This window comes from Ursus arctos, unplaced genomic scaffold, assembly GCF_023065955.2.
Source record: "Ursus arctos isolate Adak ecotype North America unplaced genomic scaffold, UrsArc2.0 scaffold_6, whole genome shotgun sequence".
Lineage (NCBI taxonomy): Eukaryota > Metazoa > Chordata > Mammalia > Carnivora > Ursidae > Ursus > Ursus arctos.
The window spans coordinates 14393259-14416474 of NW_026623078.1; the positions used below are offsets into that span (position 1 = coordinate 14393259).

The 23216-nt window shown below is 37.3% G+C and overlaps 1 protein-coding gene across 1 annotated transcript in view; it reads left to right on the plus strand.

Annotated features, from left to right (window-relative positions):
- The window catches only part of RP1 (RP1 axonemal microtubule associated), a 345533-nt gene that overhangs the window by 184524 nt on the left and 137793 nt on the right, over positions 1 to 23216 (plus strand). The window contains exons 16-17 of the mRNA XM_044390380.3: positions 5482 to 5659; positions 21514 to 21645. Of these exons, the coding sequence (XP_044246315.3) occupies positions 5482 to 5659; positions 21514 to 21645 (310 nt within the window). The remainder of the gene's footprint in view (positions 1 to 5481; positions 5660 to 21513; positions 21646 to 23216) is intronic.

The window sequence follows — 23216 nt, forward strand, 5'->3', positions numbered from 1 at the left end:
TCAAAGCCAGAGTTTTATTGTACCCATAACAAGAACAGAAGAGTCATATTTGTATTGTGAGAGAGAAATAGACAACAGGCACTTGGTTCTCACCTAAAAGAAGCTCAAATTGAGGGTAAGATCGGAATATAATTATCTTTTACAAATAAAAAAATAGTTGCTTTGAAAATTTTAATTCATTTTCACAAAACTTATTTTTTAGAACTCCTAAATCTTGTAAGAAGACTTTTTAAAGCACTAAAAGGTGAAAAAGGTGAATTATTTTCTAATATTAGATGATATATGTCTTTAAAAAGGAGATATATGATTTTGATGATCTGAAGGGTATGTAGATTATGCCTAGGTATTGGTTGTGACCTCTCCCGTTCATTCATAATTTTATTAATTTGGGTAATTTCTCTATTCTTTTGAATAAGTCTGGCCAGTGGCTTAGCGATCTTATTTATTCTTTCAAAGAACCACCTTCTAGTTCTGTTGATCTGCTCTACTGTGCTCCTGGTTTCCAATTCATTGATCTCTGCTCTAATCTGGATCAATTGTTTTCTTGTGCGTGGGTTAGGCCTGTTCTTCTGTTCCAGCTCCAGCTTCTTAAGGTGAGAATATAAAAATTGCATTTTAGATTTTTCTATTCTTTTGAGTGAGGCTTGGATGGCTATGTATTTTCCCCTTAGGACTGCCTTTGCAGTGTCCTATAGGTTATGTACCATTGTGTTTTCATTCTCGTTGGTCTCCATAAATTGTTTAAAATGATTTTTAATTTCCTGGTTTACCCAATCATTCTTGAGCAGGATGGTTCTTAGTTTCCAAGTGTTTGAGTTTCTTCCAAATTTTTCCTTGTGATTGAGTTCCAGTTTCAAAGCATTGTGGTCTGAGAATATGCAGGGAATAATCTCAGTCTTTTGGTATCGGTTGAGACCTGTTTTGTGACCCAGTATATGGTCTCTTCTGGAGAAAGTTCCATGTGCATTTGAAAAGAATGAGTATTCTGTTGTTCTAGGGTATAGTGTTCTGTATATATCTATGAGGTCATCTGGTGCAGTCTGTCATTCAAAGCTCTTGTTTCTTTGTTGATTTTCTGCTTAGGTGATCTGTCTATTGCTGAGAGCGGACTGTTGAGGTCCCCTTCTATTAACATATTATTATCTATATTTCTCTTTATTCTGGTTAAGAGTTGGCTTGTGTATCTAGCTGCTCCTCTGTTGGGGGCATAGATATTTATAATTGTCATATCCACTTGTTGGATACATCCTTTAGCAATAATATAGTGTCCTTCTGTATCTCTATCAACAGTCTTTAGTTTAAAATCTAATCTGTCTGATATGAGAATTGCTACCCCAGCTTTCTTTTGAAGTCCATTGGCATGAACAATGGTTTTCTATCCCTTCATTTCAGTCTGGATGTATCTTTAGGTTCAAGATGAGTCTCTTATAGACAGCAAATGGATGGGTCATGTCTTATTATCCAATCTGCAATCCTGTGGCATTTATGGAAGCATTTAGGCTGTTCACATTGAAAGTGATTATTTAGAGATATGATTTTAATGATGTCATGTTGCCTGTGAAGTCTTTGTTTCTATAGATTGTAAATTTCTGTTCTGTATCACTCTTGGGGCCTTTTTACTTTTATAGAACCCCCCTTAATATCTCCTGTAGGGCTGGTTTGGTGATTACGAATTCGTTCAGTTATAATCAACACCAATGAAATAGGAAGAATCATTAGAAACTTTTATCAACAGCTTTATGCCAATAAATTAAACAACTTGGAAGAAATGGATGCCTTCCTGGAAACCTATAACGTACCAAGACTGAAACAGGAAGAAATTGATTATTTAAACAGACCGATTAATTATGAAGAGATTGAAGCAGTGATCAAAAACCTCCCCAAAAGCAAGAGTCCAGGGCCTGATGGATTCCCCAGGGAATTCTACCAAACATTCAAGGAAGAAATAATAGCTATTCTCCTGAAGCTGTTTCAAAAAATAGAAACAGAAGGAAAACTACGAAACTCATTCTATGAAGCCAGTATTACCTTGTTCCCCAAACCAGTCAAAGACCCCATCAAAAAGGAGAATTACAACCAATATCCCTGATGAATATGGAAGCCAAAATTCTCAACAAGATCCTCGCTAATAGGATCCAACAGTACATTAAAAGGAATTAACTTAACCAGAGATGTAAAGGATCTATATTATAGAAACTACAAATCACTCTTGAAAGACATTGAAGAGGACACAAAAAGATGGAGAAATATTCCATGCTCATGGATCGGAAGAATAAACATAGTTAAAATGTCCATGCTACCCAGGGCAATCTACACTTTCAATGCCATCCGGATCAAAATACCAATGACATTTTTCAAAGAACTGGAACAAACAGCCCTTAAATTTGTGTGGAACCAGAAAAGGCCCAGAATCCCTAAGGAAATGTTGAAAAGGAAGAACAAAGCTGGGCGCATCACGTTGCTGGATTTCAAGCTATACTACAAAGCTGTGATCACCAAGACAGCATGGTACTGGCACAAAAACAGACACATAGACCAATGGAACAGAATAGAGAACCCAGAAATGGACCCTCGGCTCTTTTGACAAATAATCTTTGACAAAGCCAGAAAAAACATCCAGTGGAAAAAAGACAGTCTCTTCAATAAATGGTGCTGGGAAAATTGGACAGCTACATCCAAAAGAATGAAACTTGACCACTCTCTCACACCATACATAAAGATAAACTCCAAATGGATGAAAGACCTCGATGTGAGACAGGAATCCATCAAAATCCTAGAGGAGAACATAGGCAGCAACCTCTATGACATTGGCCACAGCAACTTTTTTCATGACACATCTCCAAAAGCAAGAGAAACAAAAGATAAAATGAACTTGTGGGACTTCATCAAGATGAAAAGCTTCTGCACAGCCAAAGAAACAGTTAAAAAAACTAAGAGGCAGCCCATGGAATGGGAGAAGATATTTGCAAATGACACTTCAGATAAAAGACTGGTATCCAAGATCTACAAAGAACTTCTCAAACTCAATACACAAGAAACAAATAAACAAATCAAAAAGTGGGCAGAAGATATGAACAGACACTTTTCCAATGAGGACATACAAATGGCTAACAGACACATGAAAAAATGTTCAAAATCACTAGCCATCAGGGAAATTCAAATCAAAACCACAATAAGATACCACCTTATGTCAGTTAGAATGGCAAAAATTGACAAGGCAAGAAACAACAAATGTTGGAGAGGATGTGGAGAAAGGGGATCCCTCCTACACTGTTGGTGGGAATGCAAGTTGGTACAGCCACCTTGGAAAACAGTGTGGAGGTCGCATAAAAGTTAAAAATTGAGCTACCCTATGATCCAGCCATTGCACTACTGGGTATCTACCCCAAAGATACAGACGTAGTGAAGAGAAGGGCCCTATGCACCCCAATGTTCATAGCAGCAATGTCCACAATAGCTAAATCGTGGAAGGAGCCGAGATGCCCTTCAAGAGATGACTGGATTAAGAATTTGTGGTCCATATATACAATGGAATATTACTCAGCTATCAGAAAGAACGATTTCTCAATTTTTGCTGCAACATGGACGGCACTGGAGGAGATAATACTAAGTAAAATAAGTCAAGCAGAGAAAGACAATTATCATATGGTTTCTCTCATCTATGGAACATAAGAAGTAGAAAGATCGGTAGGAGAAGAAAGAGGTAAAGAAAGGGGGGGGTAATCAGAAGGGGGAATGAAGCATGAGAGACTATGGACTCTGAGAAACAAACTGAGGGCTTCAGAGGGGAGAGGGGTGGGGGAATGGGATAGGCTGGTGATGGGTAGTAAGGAGGGCACGTATTGCATGGTGCACTGGGTGTTATACGCAACTAATGAATCATTGAACTTTACATCAAAAACTAGGGATATACTGTAGTATGGTGACTAACATAATATAATAAAAATATTATTAAAAAATAAAATATACATTTGTAATTAAAAAAATAAAGAAAGGAAATTAAAAAAAAATTTAAAAATAAAAAAATAAAAGGATTATCCATCATGACCAAGTGGGATTCATCCCTGGGATGCAAGGGTGGTTCAACACTCGCAAATTGATCAATGTGATAGATCATATCAACAAGAAAAGAGTCAAGAACAATATGATCCTTTCAATTGATGCAGAAAAAGCATTTGACAAAATACAGCATCCTTTCCTGATTAAAACCCTTCAGAGTGCAGGGATAGAGGGTACACTCCTCAATCTCATAAAAACCATCTATGGAAAGCCTACAGCAAATATCATTCTCAATGGGGAAAAGCTGAAAGCCTATCCCTTAAGATCAGGAACACGACAAGGATGCCCACTCTCGCCATTATTATTCAACATAGTACTAGAAGTCCTTGCAACAGCAATCAGACAACAAAAAGGAATAAAATGTATTCAAATCGGCAAAGAAGAAGTCAAACTGTCTCTCTTCACAGATGACATGATACTCTATATAGAAAACCCAAAAGACTCCACCCCCAAACTCCTAGAACTTAAAGAGCAATTCAGTAAGGTGGCGGGATACAAAATCAATGCTCAGAAATCAGTTGCATTTCTATACACAAACAATGAGACTGAAGGAAAAGAAATTAGGGAATCCATTCCATTTACAATAGCACCAAAAACCATGTATCATGGAGCACTACATCAAAAACTAATGATGTACTGTAGCAGTTCAATAAAGTCTCAAAGGAGTTTTTTTTTTTTTTAAAAGATTATGCCTAGGCACTTAATCTTGAATGTTTTGTTACACAGTCTTTGAGTAATTTATATGGGATGTCTATTAACTGGTTAAAATTCAATTGAGAGGGCTGCCTCAGTGGCTTAGTTGTTTAAGCTTCTGCCTTCAGCTTAGATCATGATCTCAGGGTCCTGGGATGAGCCCTGCATGTCTGGCTTCCTGCTCAGCAGGAAGTCAGCTTCTCCCTCTTTCCTTGCCCTCCCTCCCACTTGTGCACACACACACTCTCTCTTTCAAATAAATAAAATCTTTAAAAAAATTTCATTTCAGAAAATGTGGAATAGCACAGAAAATTGGTGTATATTTAAATGTAAATGGACTTATTGGTGAGAATTGCCCTCTTTTTCATTATCTTAGAGTATTTTTCAAAAGGAAAATTTCACATATTAGTATTCTCTTTTCACCTATAGAGGTTAGTAACTCTGAAATGAAATACAGAGCATACACTGCAGTCTCCTTAGTTGAATCTCCCCTGTTACTCAGAGCCTTTTGTCCAGGGCATACACCCTTGCCTCAGCCAAACACATGGTCTCTGTTTCTGGGTCTTATGGAACACAGTGAAGTGCCTAGTTCAATATATGTAAAAAGGTTCTGAATTTGTCATGAAGATTTGAAAATGAAGCAAAATTATATTCTTGTGAAGTAACTGGTTTTAAATTCTGCCCTTTGGTGTTTGCTCATATTTATGCAATCATATTATATTATCACAGGGTACAGGAGATACTGACTGTCATTTTAAAATTAAGAAGAACTTGGAAAATGCATCTATAAGCCTGGAATCCATGAAAATCCCAGGATTGTTTGTTGGACTTCAGCCAGATGGACAGGCAAAACCAGTTATTTATACTAAGAATGGGAATGTTTTCTTCTATCCACAGGTCATCAAATGTACGTTTACTTTGAGATACTTCCATTTTTGTTTGCTTTGTAATGCTTTTGTGTCTGGTAATTTCATCACATTTTTACTAAGCAAATCTCTGCTATTGGCCTTTGTTGTTGTTGTTGTTGTTTTAGAAGCAGTGGAAAAGATTAGAAAGATAATTTATCCCAAAGTTTCAAATGTTTATGTTAGATATAGAGTTTTTACTATATTAAGCTTCTTTATAGTTTTAAAATTTGTTTGTGCATTTGTATACGTGTGTGTACGTGTGTGTATTTTGTTATTTAATGATATTTCCATATACGCTGAAATATTCTCAGTTTCATTGCTATTAATTTTTAATATTTACAGTATAAAATGAGATAGAAAAAAGGTCATTATAAATGGGATTTAAATTTGAAATAGGATTTGGAAAAAAAGTATAAGGATAGGACAGAAATGTGAATATTTTGAAACTGATTTCTCTCATATCTAGTATCAGATTCTCTAGCCAATTGTAGTGAGGGTCTGTAGGCTAAACAATTTAAGCTTAGAATATATTTGCTTGAACACAAAGGTTAATGAGGTAACTCCATTGTGTTCTTGTTATCTTCGAGTTTATCTAATTTTTGTTATCTAATTTTTGCCTGATGTAGTCCCCTGGACTTTGGCTTAATCAAAATCTAGATTACTTTTTTAGTCACTCTCTTATTTAATGTCTCTTTGCTTATCAAAATCTACCTTTACTTTATATATATAACATTATATATATCCATAGTATATCCATATATATATATATACACACACATATAATATCTTACATATATATATATATATATATATATATATATATATATATATATATATATATATATATATAGAATCCTACTGAAGATTGTTTAAATAAGAGCTTGATTTAACATGATGATATATCTGGCCACGTTCTTTGCTCTATCTGCCTCAATTCCTTCTCAGCCTTTAGGTGCCATATTTAAAATTTTGCAAATTGTTGGATTAGTAAACCTTAACTTACTGTCATCCGTACCACCACTCCCTCCACCCTCTGTTTTTCCACAGACTGGCACAGAGTGGCACTCCTACTCAACAAAGTGGGTATGCCATCTGTCTCCGGCACACTGCAGGGAAACAGATGACTTGAAAGCAGGAAGATACAGGGTGGAGTAGAAGAAAAAGCTGTGAGAAATAGCTATCAGGGGACAGCAACCATGCTGGAAAAGCACAGGAAGAAAGGAGAACTAATACAAAGGAAGGAGCAGTGAAGAAAAAATGAGAAAGCAGAGAATAGCAATAATTAGAAAAAAAGATGAGTAGAAGAAAAAAGAATTTGTGGCAATACATAAGAGAGAGAGAGAGAGAGAGTAAAAGGCCATGTTTGTCAACCTCAGGTATTAGTACCAATAGTAAATAAGTCATTCTTTTTTTACAGGCATTAAAATATAGTTCTGTTACTAGAGCATGGATCATTTGAGTTTTCTTCTCAATTTACCAGTTGTATGATCTTAGTTAAGCCAACTAACATCAGAGAGCTTTGGTTTCTGTGTCTGTGTAACTGGGAAAACAGTAATACCTGCCCTATCTCCCCAGTGTAGCTGGTGGGGATCAAGCAAGTAAATGTATAAGAAAGTTCTTGTTTCAGTAATAATACCTAACATTTGTAGGCAATTATTTTATGCCAGACACTGAGAAACATGGGTTCTATCATTTAATCTCACTTTTGAAAATAGATAAATTACTTCTTATGGTCTTTTGAAACTTCACTTTTATTATTTGATAGTGTGTTTAAAAAAAAATTGAATATCCCCAGTGATTGTGAATTAACTTTAAGAGCTTATAGCCAGTAGGGCTGAGACTAAGTCTTCTAATGATAGATTGATAGATGTCTGTAATCTGTTCATATAATTTCTTTTTCCCCTTTATCATTTTTATTATATAAATAATTCATGTAATGGTGGAAAATTTTGAAAACATACTCGTGGAAATCTGTCTAGAGATAATAACTATTTACATTTTGATGTACATTTTTTCATGACTTTTTTCTATGGAAGTGTGTGTGTTATATATTTATCTATCTTCATGTCTAGGTATACTAAAAGTATATATATTTATATATTTGTTTTAATTTTAATTAATTAATTAATTTGAGAGGTTAAGAGAGAGAGCACAGGCAGGGGGTACGGCAGAGGGAGAAGGAGAAGCAGGCTCCTCTCTGAGCAAGAAGCCTGATGTGGGACTTGATCCCAGGACCCTGGGATCATGACCTGAGCCAAAGGCAAATGCTTAACCAACTGGGACACCCAGGCACCCCTACAAGCATATTTTAACAAAATATAGAACTTCAGTCCTAAATATAAAAAGCAATTTTGTATGCTTTTTTACTTAAAAAACAAATGATTTTCATCAATACTCAGATTTACACCATATTTTCAATTTTATTACTGCATTTACCACAAATTATTTAACCAATCCCTTAATGTTGGCTATTTTATTGTGTGTGTTTTGTTGTTGTTGTTGTTTTTGTTGTTGTTGTTGTAGTTGTGGTTGGGGTGGTCATTCATGTACATACATTTTTTTTACATGGATCTGAAATTTTTTTCCTAGCATAAATTACCAGAAGTGAAAGTGTTCCCTCAATTTCAATAACAATAGACTTCTTAAATCTGGATGTGCCATAGTGACTCTAGCAGTCTCAGAAATGAGAAGCGTATTTTGGCACTAGTTGTTAATTCTGTGAGGAATTGCCCAGAAGCTACTATTTGTCCTGGCTATGGGGAGGTTCCTCTTGGCCTGACTTTGGGCTACTGTTTATCAATCTGAGATCTTGCAAGTTGTCCTTATTAGATGCAAATTCCTGTGATCAACAAGCTGTTCCTATCTGGGTTAACCCATGAGGATAATCACGGTATTTTGTCTGTTAGATTATGGAAGTTCCAAGTGAGTACTAGACATTCATTGCAAGTATCTCTTTCACTGAAAGACAATGAATGGGAAGATTTTCGAACATACTGTAAAGCTATAGATGTCAGCTCTATAAAGAGTGTTACCCCTGAGGGCTTATTCCAAAGGATTACAGACTTTCAAATTAAAAGGAAATTTAAAATTCTTAGCTACATACCTTCTCACTGATTATTTTCTTTTTCTTTTTTTTTTTTTTTAAGATTTTATTTATTTATTCGACAGAGATAGAGACAGCCAGTGAGAGAGGGAACACAAGCAGGGGGAGTGGGAGAGGAAGAAGCAGGCTCATAGCGGAAAAACCTGATGTGGGGCTTGATCCCAGATCGCCGGGATCACGCCCTGAGCCGAAGGCAGACGCTTAACCGCTGTGCCACCCAGGCACCCCTCTCACTGATTATTTTCAATCTGTAAAAATGACTACACCACCACTTTGCGTTGATGTGATGTTTTAGCCCAGTACGTTTTGTACAGCTCATTATGTATCTGTCATTGTATGAGAATTCAAGAGCTCGGATAGAGACATGGAAAGTGAGGGGTAAGATTCTGTCTCTCATGGATTCAGTAGGAAGAAATAATTAATAGAATTAAAGGCAGAGAACCCATTTTGTAGGAAGTGGCGTTATTATATATGAGACACTTGTTGATATGGCCTTCAATCAAAAATCCTTGGAACATTACTATAAGTCAGCTGATCTCTTGTGGCCTTGGCTGACATATTAAGGGTTTAGCTTATCTTGAGGTAGTGTGTTCTATATGTTACCTGTTAGTATTCTCAGAATCTTGGAAAAAGTTGACACTGAAAGTTTGCCTAGTAGTTCTCTCTCCCTGCTGTTATAGACACCCAGATTGACCAAGAAGATCTCATTAATATAGGGAATCTCATCACCAGTATCATAAATGTCAACATTTGTACAGAAGTAGACTATTCCATGAAATGTTAACCCTAAAGATATTATTGCTAAATATACTGAGGCAACTTCCTGTTTTAATGCTGGAGATACTGCTTTGGAAATTTTATTGAAGCATCATGAATCCTAGGAATTCTGAGGAAAGGTATGAAAGCACTAACATTTATTTAAAATACACTTTCTAGTAATACTTCCCTGTTTTCACAAGACACGTACCATGATGTTTAAGAAATCCATGTATACACCACTTGCTCTTTGGCTTCCACATCAAGTTTGTATTTTCCCCACCCAGGACTGTAATGAAAAGTGTAGCTGCAGAATTGTTTGCAACAACTCCTTTATGGGATTTATTTTGACTCTAGTTGATCATTAGGCTGTGAACATTTCAACAACAACAACAACAAAAAGCACAAAGAATTGTTTCTGTACAAAGGCTCATGTTTGCTGTATTGATACGCACCATTGAAAATTCTGTTTTGTGTGACTATTTGTCTTTACTTTTATCCACATTTTCTCTTACTTTTCTGGGTAGTACTGAATTTCCTGCCAGATTGGGTAAACAAAGGTGTAACAAAAGATTTAGAGAACAGTGTGAGATAATGGAAAATATATTGATCTTTTCCACATACTCAATACTCTGGTTCCTGCACAGAACTCCTAAAACCCTTGTAAATTCCTAAGTGATAAGAGCATGACAAGCGTCTTTTGTTCTAATGAGATGACTCTGGGTGGGCCCCTGGAAGACCAAGCCATGATTCAAAGCTTGGTATTTTTTTTTATTTTTAATTTTTTTAAATGATTTTTGATTATATTATGTTAGTCACCATACAGTACATCCCTGGTTTCTGATGTAAGGCTCGGTGATTCATTAGTTGTGTATAACACCCAGTGCACCATGCAATACGTGCCCTCCTTACTACCCATCACTGGTCTATCCCATTCCCCCACCCCCCTCCCCTCTGAGGCCCTCAGTTTGTTTCTCATAGTCCATAGTCTCTCATGTTTCATTCCCCCTTCTGATTACCCCCCCTTTCTTTATCCCTTTCTTCCCCTACCGATCATCCTAGTTCTTATGTTCCATAGATGAGAGAAATCATATGATAGTTGTCTTTCTCTGCTTGACTTATTTCACTTAGCATTATCTCCTCCAGTGCCGTCCATGTTGTAGCAAATGTTGAGAACTCGTTCTTTCTGATAGCTGAGTAATATTCCATTTTATATATGGACCACAACTTCTTAATCCAGTCATCTGTTGAAGGGCTTCTCGGCTCCTTCCACGATTTAGCTATTGTGGACATTGCTGCTATGAACATTGGGGTGCATATGGCCCTTCTCTTCACTACGTCTGTATCTTTGGGGTAAACACCCAGTAGTGCAATGGCTGGGTCATAGGGTAGCTCAATTTTTAACTTTTTAAGGGACCTCCACACTGTTTTCCAGAGTGGCTGTACCAACTTGCATTCCCACCAACAATGTAGGAGGGATCCCCTTTCTCCACATCCTCTCCAACAATTGTTGTCTCTTGCCTTGTCTATTTTTGCCTTCAGAGTGTAGGAATAGAAGGTACATTTCTCAATCTCATAAAAGCCATCTATGAAAAGCCTACTGCAAATATTATTCCCAATGGGGAAAAGCTGGAAGCCTTTCCCTTAAGATCAGGAACTCGACAAGGATGCCCACTCTCACCACTATTATTCAACATAGTACTAGAAGTCCTTGCAACAGCAATCAGACGACAAAAAGGGATCAAAGGTATTCAAATCGGCAAAGAAGAAGTCAAAATGTCTCTCTTCGCAGATGACATGATACTCTATATGGAAAACCCAAAAGAAGCCACTCCCAAAGTTTGGTATTTTTAACTCCATTTTTCTATCCTTCAGAGACAGGAGAAAAGCTCGGCACAGAGTTAAAGATTGATCATGCCTGTGAGGGAGCCTCCATAAAATCCCAATAATATGGGGTTTGGGGAGCTTCTAGGTCAGTGAACACATTTACATACTGGAAGGGTGAGGTACCCTAACTCAATGGGGACAGAAGTGCCTGCACTCAGGGCTCTCCTAGACCTCCCCTTATGTATCTTTTCATCTGACCTTTATTGATATGCTTTGTTATATCTTTTAATAAACTGACAAACATAAGTAAGTATTTCCTTGAGTTCTGTGAGCTGCTCCAGCAAATTAACTGAACTTGAGGAGGGGTTCTGGGAATCTTCAATTTACAGGTGATTGGTCAGAAGCACTGTTAACAACCTGGATTTGGGATTAGCATCTGAAGAGAGGGATGGTCTTGTGGAACTGAGTCCTTAACCTGTGGGATCTGATGCTATCTCCAGGTAGATAGTGTCAGAATTGAATTAAATTATAGGACACTCAGCTGGCGTTGCACAGCTGTTTGATATGGCAAAAGCTCCTACACATTTGGTGATCAGAAGTGTCAGAAGTGAAGTATTCTGTGTGAATGCAAAGGAAACACAGGAGGAAAGAAAGAATAGGTTTTTCTAACTCAAACACATAAAAATGTCTTGCTTAAGTAGGGCTTGTCTTTGAGCTAAACTTGCTGACACTCTTCTTCCAAACCTTTCCATTTAAAGTATGTGAAACTCTTGCACCCGATATTAAGCAGAAAACTAACAAATTATTAGGTCCTGTTATTTCTCATAACAATGAAAAATAAGCCACCCAAATGGATTTTCAGTAAGTTTGGAGTTCTTATGACATCTATGAGAACTTAACATCTTATATGATGTTCAGTTGAAAGAATACAACCCAACCTCTTTTGAAGCTTTGTCTATTAACGTTGGCCTTCTGATGACTAGCATGGACTTTAAGTGCTTCCCTGAGGTCCCTCCTGTCTACTGAGTTACAAGCTATCCTGTGGCATTTGTTGAAACTTTCCTAATCATTGAGTACTAAATAGTAATGTTGGTTCCCATTATATTCCCGGGATGCAGTGCAGTGCCTGGCTCAGAGTAGGTTTTTGAACAAATAAATGATGTAGCATAAAATGAGTGAGAGTTTGTGTTAGGAATGTTTGGGTTTTATTTTCATGTGCTAGCAGTATGTCCCAATTAGATTAATTAACATCTCTGAACCTCTGTTTTGTCATCTGTAAATGAGAATAAAAGCATTGCATTACAGTAAGAACTTTTAGTGTGAATCTGTGAACATTTTGAAATTGAGTAAACATATTTTGAGTAAGTAAATTGTGGGCAAATATATATAAGTGTGCAGTTGAAGTGGGAAGAAGCTCATGACCCTTAGTTTTCAAAGGTACCAATGACTCAAAGTTAAGGAACGCTATGTTAGTTTTGTGAAGAGCAGCAGAATGTTTACTTAAAAGTTTATAGTAGTTCTCCAAATCACTTCATTGTTTTTAGAATCTTGTCTAACCAGACTACACACACACACACACACACACACACACACACACACACGATAGGTTGAGCCTGCCCTATATCAAGAACAACAACAAATATCCCCTTAAAACTGTTGAGAGTTTTCAGTTGTTTGTATTTCAATACAGATATAGAGGAGCCTGGCTCTGTAGGTTTCTTTGTTTTGTTTTAAACAACATTAACTTTTCTTTATAGTTTTCAGGAAGGTAGAGTTGAAATTGTCAGGCACTCTTAGCAATAAAGGGACTTCGATAGGGAAAGAGATCATTGTAGGAAGAGCATAGTAAGGTTGCATTTCAGGAGACTTGAGTAGAGAGCTTTCTGTGGGGAAGTTACCTATTGTCCCCAAGCATGTACCCCTGAATCATGGCTCTGTTCTCCTTAGAGGCACCAGCACTTGATATAAGTATATTTATACACTGGTTGGTCTGACAAGGCTCACAATCACATGGAGGTCACTGCTCTGCCCTGCCTGTGATGACAAAATCTTGTTGACTGGGTTCACTCACCTAACAGCTAGAAGCTTGAAAGTGCAGCAGGGTAGAGAGGCAAGGATATTTCACTCATAGGCTGAGACTGGACTACCAGTTATCCACATCCTGCTTAGGCCTCTTGCTAGTTGTGTCCTCTGACAGCACTTGTATCAAATGTCCATTCTCTATAAAATGAGAATGAAGGGTATCTTAAATCAGTGCTGGTGTGTGAATTACATGAGTTAATATATATAAAATGATTATAATAGTGCCTAGTACTCAGTAGGTGCTATACAAGTATTTGTGGTTATGATTATTAAAGAAAGGAAGAGTTCCTCATGGTGAAATTTTTTTCAGCAAGATTTCTTAAAGACTTCTTTTTGAAGAACAGTTTAAGGTTCACAGAAAAATTGAGAGGTAAGTATAGAGATTTCCCATTATATCTCCTGCCCCACAAGTGCATAGCATTCCCCATCAAAATTCCCCACCAGATGGACATTTATTAAAATCGATGAACTTACATTGACACATCATAATTATTCAGAGGTTGTAGGTAACATTTTGGTTCACTTTTAGTATTGCACATTCTGTGGGTTTGGACAAATGTATAATAGCATATATCCAGTATCTAAAAATATTTTAATTGACCTAAAAGTCCTTACATTAATTGATTTTAAAAAATTTATTTTATTATGTTATGTTAGTCATACAATACATCCTTAGTGTTTGATGTAGTGTTTGCTTATACCACCCAGTGCTCCATGCAATACATGCCCTCCTTAATATCCATCACTGGCCTATTCCAATCCCCCACCTCGCTCCCCTCGGAAGCCCTCAGTTTGTTTTCCAGAGTCCATAGTCTCTCGTAGTTGATTCCCCCTTCTGTTTACCTCCCCTTCATTCTTCCCTTCCTTCTCCTACCGATCTCCCTGCTATTCCTCATGTTCCATAAATGAGTGAAACCATATGATAATTGTCTTTCTCTGCTTGGCTTGTTTCACTAAGCATAATCTCCTCCAGTCCCATCCATGTTGCTGCAAATGTTGTGTAATCGTTCTTTGTGATGGCTGAATAATATTCCATTGTATATATGGACCACATCTTCTTTATCCATTCATCTGTTGAAGGGCATCTCAGCTCCTACCATGATTTAGCTATTGTGGACAATGCTGCTATGAACATTGGGGTGCATATGGCCCTTCTCGTCACTACATCTGTATCTTTGTGGTAAATTCCCAGTAGTGCGATTGCTGGGTCATAGGGTAGCTCAATTTTTAACTTTTTGAGGGACCTCCACACTGTTTTCCAAAGTGGCTGTACCAACTTGCATTCCCACCAACAGTGTAAGAGGGATCCCTTTTCTCCACATCCTCTCTAGCATTTGTTGTTTCCTGCCTTGTCAATTTTTGCCATTCTAACTGGCATAAGGTAGTATCTCAAGGTGGTTTTGATTTGAATTTCCCTGATGGCTAGTGATGTTGAACATTTTTTCATATGTCTGTTAGCGATTTGTATGACTTCATTGGAAAAGTGTCTGTTCATATCTTCTGCCCAGTTTTTGCTTTGATTATTCATTTCTCATGTATTGAGTTTGAGAAGTTCCTTATTCATCTTGGATACCAGCCTTTTACCTATAGTTTCATTTGCAAATATCTTCTCCCATTCTGTGGGTTGTCTCTTTGTTTTGATGACTGTTTCCTTGGCTGTGCAGAAATTTTTATCTTGATGAAGTCCCACAAGTTCATTTTTTCTTTTGTTTCCCTTGCCTTTGGAGACATGTCATAAAAGAAGTTGCTGTGGCCGATGTCATAGAGTTTGCTGCCTATGTTCTCCTCTAGGATTTTGATGGATTCCTGTCTCACATCGAGGTCCTTCATCCATTTGGAGTTTGTCTTTGTGTATGGTGTGAGAGAGTGGTCAAGTTTCATTCTTTTGCATATAGCTGTCCAATTTTCCCAGCACCATTTATTGAAGAGACTGTCTTTTTTCCACTGGACGTTTTTTCCTGCTTTGTCAAAGATTAGTTGACCATAGAGCAGAGGGTCCATTTCTGGGTTGTCTATTCTGTTCCATTGGTCTATGTGTCTGTTTTTGTGGCAGTACCATGCTGTCTTTGTGATCACAGCTTTGTAGTGTAGTTTGAAATCAGGCAATGTAATGTCCCCAGCTTTGTTTTCCTTTTCAACATTTCCTTGGCGATTTGGGGTCTTTTCCGATTCCACACAAATTTTAGTTCCCAGCTCTTTGAAGAATGTCATTGGTATTTTGATCAGGATGGTGTTGAAAGTGTACATTGCTCAGGGTAACATAGACATTTGAACTATGTTTATTCTTCTGATCCATGCATATGGAATGTTTTTCCATCTTTTTGTGTCTTCTTCAGTGTCTTTCGTCAGTGTTCTGTAGTTTCTAGAATATAAATCCTTTACCTCTCTGGTTAAGTTAATTCCGAGATATTATATGACTTTTGGTGCTATTGTAAATGGAATCGATTCCCTAACTTCTCTTTCTTCAGTCTCATTGTTCGTGTATAGAAATGCAACTGATTTCTGAGCATTGATTTTGTATCCTACCACATTACTGAATTATTGTATGAGTTCTAGTAATTTGGGGGTGGAGTCTTTTGGGTTTTCCATATACAGTAACATGTTATCTGCAGAGAGGGACAGTTTGACTTCTTCTTTGCCAATTTGAATACCTTTTATTCCTTTTTGTTGTCTGATTGCTGTTGCAAGGACTTCTAGTAGTATGTTGAATAATAACGGCAAGAGTGGGCATCCTTGTCGTGTCCCTGATCTTAAGGGAAAGGCTCTCAGCTTTTCCCCATTGAGAATGATATTCACTGTAGGCTTCTCATAGATGGTTTTTATGAAATTGAGGAATGTACCCTCTATCCCTATACTCTGAAGGGTTTTAATCAGGAAAGGATGCTGTATTTTGTCAAATGCTTTTTCTGCATCAATTGAAAGGATCATATGGTTCTTGTCCCTTCTCTTTAAGTTAATGTGATCTAACACACCGATTTATTTGCAAATGTTGGACCACCCTTGTATCCCAGGGATGAATCCCACTTGGTTGTGATGGATAATCATTTTAATGTATGGTTGGACCCTATTAGCTAGGATCTTTTTGAGAATTTTGTTATCCATATTCATCCGGGAAATTGGTCTGTAATTCTCCTTTTTAATGGGGTCTTTGCCTGGTGACTGGCCTCATAGAATGAGTTTGGTAGTTTTCCTTTTGTTTCTATTTTTTGAAACAGCTTCAGAAGAATAGGTACTATTTTTTCTTTGAATGTTTGGTAGAATTCCCCTGGGAATCCATCAGGCCCTGGACTCTTGTTTTTGGGAAGGCTTTTGATCACTGCTTCAATCTCTTCATAATTATTCTGATTGTTTAAATAATCAATTTCTTCCTGTTTCAGACTTGTAGTTTATAGGCTTCTGGGAAGGCATCCATTTCTTCCATGTTGTTTAATTTATTGTTGTTAATAGTTTCTGATGATTGTTTCTAATCCTTGATGTTCATCATGATCTCTCCCCTTTCATTCATAATTTTATTAATTTGGGTCCTTTCTCTATTCTTTTGAATAAGTCTGGCCAGTGGCTTATCAATCTTATTTATTCTTTCAAAGAACCACCTTCTAGTTCTTTTGATCTGCTCTACTGTGCTCCTGGTTTCCAATTCATTGATCTCTGCTCTAATCTGGATCAACTGCTTTCTCGTTCGTGGGTTAGGCCTGTTCTTCTGTTCCAGCTCCAGCTTCTTAAGGTTAGAATATAAAAATTGCATTTTAGATTTTTCTATTCTTTTGAGTGAGGCTTGGATGGCTATGTATTTTCCCCTTAGGACTGCCTTTGCAGTGTCCCATAGGTTTTGGACTGATGTGTTTTCATTCTCATTGGTTTCCATAAATTGGTTACATTCTTCTTTAATTCCTTGTTTTACCCAATGATTCTTAAGCACAATGATTCTTAATTTCCAAGTGTTTGAGTTTCTTCCAAATTTTTCCTTGTGATTGAGTTCCAGTTTCAAAGCATTGTGGTCTGAGAATATGAAGGGAATAATCTCAGTCTTTTGGCATCAGTTGAGACCTGTTTTGTGACCCAGTATATGGTCTCTTCTGGTGAAAGTTCCATGTGCATTTAAAAAGAATGGGTATTCTGTTGTTCTAGGGTATAGTGTTCTGTATATATCTATGAGGTCCATCTGGTGCAGTATGTCATTCAAAGCTCTTGTTTCTTTGTTGATTTTCTTTTTTTATTATTATTATTTTTTTTAGTTTAATAATGATTTTTTATTATATTATGTTAGTCACCATACAGTACATCCCCGGTTTTCGATGTTCTTTGTTGATTTTCTGCTTAGGTGATCTGTCTATTGCTGAGAGCGGACTGTTGAGGTCCCCTACTATTAACATATTATTATCTATATGTCTCTTTATTCTGGTTAAGAGTTGGCTTGTGTATCTAGCTGCTCCTCTGTTGGGGGCACAGATATTTATAATTGTCATATCCACTTGTTGGATACATCCTTTATCAATAATATAGTGTCCTTCTGTATCTCTATCAATAGTCTTTAGTTTAAAATCTAATCTGTCTGATATGAGAATTGCTACCCCAGCTTTCTTTTTAAAGTCCATTGGCATGAACAATGGTTTTCTATCCCTTCATTTCAGTCTGGATGTATCTTTAGGTTCATGATGAGTCTCTTGTAGACAGCAAATGGATGGGCCATGTCTTATTATCTAATCCGCTACCCTGTGGCATTTTATGGGAGCATTTAGGCTGTTCACATTGGGAGTGATTATTGAGAGATAAGATTTTAATGATGTCATGTTGTCTGTGAAGTCTTTGTTTCTATAGATTGTAAATTTCTGTTCTGTATCACTCTAGGGGCCTTTTTACTTTTATAGAACCCCCCTTAATATCTCCTGTAGGGCTGGTTTGGTGGTTACAAATTTGATCAGATTCTTCCCATCCTGGAAGGGACTTTTCTCTCCATCAATTCTGAATGACAGCCTTGCTGGGTAAAGGATCCTTGGCTGCATGTTCTTCTCGGATAGAGCTTTAAAAATACCCTGCCAACCCTTCCTCGCTTGCCAGGTCTGTGTAGACAGGTCTGACATTATTCTGATATTTTTACCTCTGTACATGACAAATCTTTTCACCCTGGCCGTTTCAATACTGCATCCTTGGATCTAATATTTGCAAATTGCACTATGAGGTGGTGTGGTGTACTTTTGCCACGGTTGACCTTGGGAGGGGTCCTCTCTGCCTCTTGGACATGAATTCTTGTTTTCTTTGTCAGATTAGGGAAGTTTTCAGCTACAATTTGTTCAAGTATCTCTTTTAGACCTCTCTCTTTCTCCACCCCCTTGGGGATGCCGATGATTCTGACATTGGAATGAGAATTTCATTGGGTCAGTAATCTCCCATAATCTACATTCTTGAGATTGGATTTTTTTGTGCCAAGTTTCTGTTTTAACTTTCTCTTCTACCATCCCATCCTCCAATTCTCTAATTCATTCTTCTGGCTCATTTACCCTGGCCATCAGAGCATCTAGTTTTGACTGCATTTGATTCATAGCATTTTTCATTTCTGCCAGATTAGCTCTCACTTCTCCCCTTAGAGATTCTATATTCTCGTTAATATTTTTGTTAATATTTTTTTCAAGTCTACACACCATCTTGACCATTGTTACTCTGAACTCCATTTCTGACAATTTGGTTATATGCATATCCATCAGTTCTGTGGCGGAGGCCACAGACTCATTATCTTTTCTTTGCTGGGGGGGGGGATTTCTCCTCCTCGTCATTCTGATGAGGGGAGGTTGTGGGGTTGCCCAGAGCCCAAATTATTGACCAGGACCTAGGTAGTGTGCACTTGTTTTATAGGGACCGTAGGGATGTGGGCTTCTTGCTTTTTTAGCCTGTGTTCTGGCGGAGGGGCCTGCTGCGCTGATACTCAGGCAACCCTGTTTGGGTAGGGTCACCCTGTCCCCTGCAAAGGGGGATGGGGTTGGGCACAATGTGAGCTGGTATTTCCAGGCTTTTGTTCTCTGGAGGCTTTCCCTGGTTTTTTTTCTGTGACTCTTCTGAGAGTCAGAGCAGCAGTGGCCATATCCTAGCTTCTGTCTCAGAACAGAGAGATCGCAGTCCACTCTCCACTGAGCTCTCTTGGCTACTTTAACTCTGTTTCTGTAGGTGCTGCCAAAAAGCCTGCAGCATCCTGGGTTATGTGCCCCACAGCCAGTGACCCAGCCCTCACTTCCAGGGCTGGCACGTCTCTGTCCTTTGTGCTTCTGACAACGCCGGCTGAGCCCCATTCCCGTGCATGCTCCCGAGCTCCCTGTTTCAGTGTGGTTCACGCAAGCTCCACAGTGCCGGTTTTCAGTCTGGTCACATGTGTGCTCCCGAGCTCTTGGTTTCAGTTTAGTTCAACTGTGTGCTCCGGAGCTCTGGTTGTCAGTCTGGATGCGCGCGTTCCTGGGCTTACAGTCCCAGTCTGCTTTCTCGGAGGTGCCAGTTTGTCAGCCCGCTCCCCAGTGCAGGTGGCTACTGCTTCCCTGCACTGAGTGTGGCGGCTCCCTCCCCCTTTTATCTTCTGATATCTGTGCGAGGATTCACAGCTCTCCGCTTCAAACCTCAATACTCAGCGCTGAAGATGTTCATTTGTAGCGATCCAGATGTATCTTCCTGCGTCTCAGGCTGATACCATGGGTTTTCATGATGGTCTGGTTCATATCCAGCTCAACTCGGGGGACCAGCTGAAAAAGGGTTCACCTACTCCTCCGCCATCTTTTATCCCTCTGTCCAAAGCCATGCGTTATACATTTATTTGTTCTTATGCTTATGGCAGTGCCTGGGAGAGAGTTTATGTTCTCTTTGTGAATCCTGGATTTCTGCATTATTTGTAAATAATGTAATCCCTTAATTATGGGTCCCTTAATGGACTATAAAAAATGGATGGTGAATTATATTTAGGAATCTTTTTTATTATTTCCTCTTTAAGTGTTCATTTACCCTCAGTGGAGATATTTCTAGTTATTTCTGATCTTCCTTTTAAAATTTTAAAGTTCCTTTATTAGCATCAATCTCTAGTGTCTAAGCATTGCATTGTAAATAAGCCATATGGAAAAACTTATGTTTACATAAGGAGTTTGGTGTTTAAAAGATTATTATTTTCTGAAATTATATAATATCAAATAATTATAAGGAGTTATATGTATAATATATATTTTTGTGATAATATGTATATATAACAATATGATCATGGGCAGTTCAGTTCTTCAGACACCAGTGTTGTATAGTCATTGCCATCACTCTATATGATTAAGTGTTGCTGATTTCTGTTAACTTATGAGATCATTATGCCGTCTCATGCCAACATGTATTTTATGGGTCATCTTAAATTATTGACTGCAATTATGGTATTAAGAAGTAGCTGCTATTATTTATTATTGTATAAAAGCAGACATCTATATAATTTTTTGATGCGGATGAGGTTTCTAACTATGTCTGAACCCTAAGAATGAAACACAAACAACTTAAACTGTGAAATCCTAAACACAAATAGCACTCATCAGCTATAAAATTAGAATCATTATTCAGGTAGGCTGGAGATATCTATTCCTGAACAAAATACCAAAACACTTGCTTCTAAATGAAAGGCAGAAAAATGGCTAATATATTCTTCATTTATATGTATATGTATATTTCTTTGATTTTCATATTTCGGTAAGGTAACATAAAGTGTTGTTTGAGTGATGTTTTAGTCAGTTTCCCTTTCTGAGGAAGGCAAAGTACCAGATTATCAAAGGAGTTTCTGTTTAGAATGTATAAGAAAAACATCTTGAATAAGTTATTTGATTCATACTGTGGTGTTAAATTATTGCTTGGATTTACAAAGCAGTGAATAGATTTTATAGGAATACCATTCATGCCAGCCTGCTGCTAAGAATAAAAAGTCATTTTCTGGTAACTATGTAATGTAGAGTGAAAAGATTTGACTAGGCATTGAAATGGAGACAATAGCAAAACTTAAACTTGCATAGCTGAACATATGGTGAGTTTTCTGAGAAGAAACAAGTGATTTTGAGAGGATCACATCTTTTAAAATCTTAATTTCAGTTGGCAGAGAAAACCCAATGGGTATGTCAGCAACGCCCAGCCAAGAGGAGGAAAAAATCCATGAGTCAAAAAACCAGCAAGAAACACTACCAGAATCTGAGGCCAAGTGTTCCTTACTTTCTTCAGCTGCAAGTAAGCAACAGTCCCCCCCCCCCCCTTCTTTTGGTTTGTCTGCACTGCTTCTTTGTGGCCACCTCAGGAAAAACATCAAATTATTTTTAAAATATAGGATATATTATTGCCCATGAATTTGCTTTTAAGCTGTTACCTTCCTTTTTATGCTTTGGTTTTATATTGCAAAGAATACATGTATGGGGCGCCTGGGTGGCTCTGTTGGTTGAGCATCCGACTCTTGATTTCAGCTCAGGTCATGAACTCAGGGTGGTGAGATTGAGCCCCATGAGGGGCTCAGCAGGGAGTCTGCTTGAGATTCTTTCCCTCTGTCCCTCCCCTTCCTTGTGCTCACATGCTTGCTCTCTCTCTTAAATAAATAAATCTTAAAAAAAGAACACATATATTTTAAAATGTGTTTATTTCTTTACCTTGAATTCAATGATTCTAGAACAATGACTTGGTAAGAAGAAATTATTAAATTATGACATCATGTTTGGACTATCACATACAAAATATTTTACGAATGTTTTTTATGAATAACAGCAAATTCTCACCAAGGTCTAAGTAACAACAAAAAATAATCTCTATTTCTCTGATGTAGAAATTGAGGCATGAATAAAGTACTGTAGTCCTCAGAGGTTTGAATTTTTAGTTTTTATCTCTTAGTCTGTTTGATCATTTTCTTGCTCTTAAATGTATTACTTTCTCTCTGGGAAGTGTAATGAATGATATCTAACAAATTCTGTACATCAGAATCTAGTAATCTTTGGGTAAAATGAAATATTGGACCACAGCCTCTGGACCTTTTTTGAAAAAAAAAACATTTTGAGAGACAGATAAATTATAATGTTTCTTTTTAAAAAGTGCTTTTTGGAAATTAGTAATTGGGTATGCTCTCTTTTCTTTCAGATAGTAACAAAAAATAGATGTCTCTTGCTGACAACCTTATGATACTATCACATCAACCAGAGGGAAGAGAAATTAGCCTTTTGATTCTTGCTGCATTGGACCAGGCCCAGTTTTATATTTTCATGGACCAGTATGACAAATCACACTGCATGAGAAACATGTGCTTAGTTAAAATTTTTCACAGAAGGAAAACTCAAACTTGTGTCAGGAAGTAATGGCACCTAAATCTGGGATGGCCACCTCAAGTAAAATTTGACTTGGTGGAAAATAACATACTAACTGAAATTCCTAGAAATAGATACTTTTTGTGAGTAACAACATGATGAAGAGGAAATCTTCTATATATCCCATGAGTATTTGTTCTGGTAAAAACATCTTAAAAATGTTACCATTGTTAAATGTTTTAAAATTTAAGGTGTACCATATATTGATTTAATATGTTTATATATTGCGCTATGTAATATATATGTAATATCAGTGCACCTCTATCACATCACATAATTATATTTCTTTTTTGTAATGGGAATAATTGAGATCTAGTCTCTTAGCAAGTTTGATGTTTATAATACAATATTGTCACCTATAATCACTATACTCTACATTAGATCTTTAGGTCTTATTTACCTACTAGTTGCAAGTTTGTACCCTTAAACATCTCTTCTATTCTGACCCCTGACCCT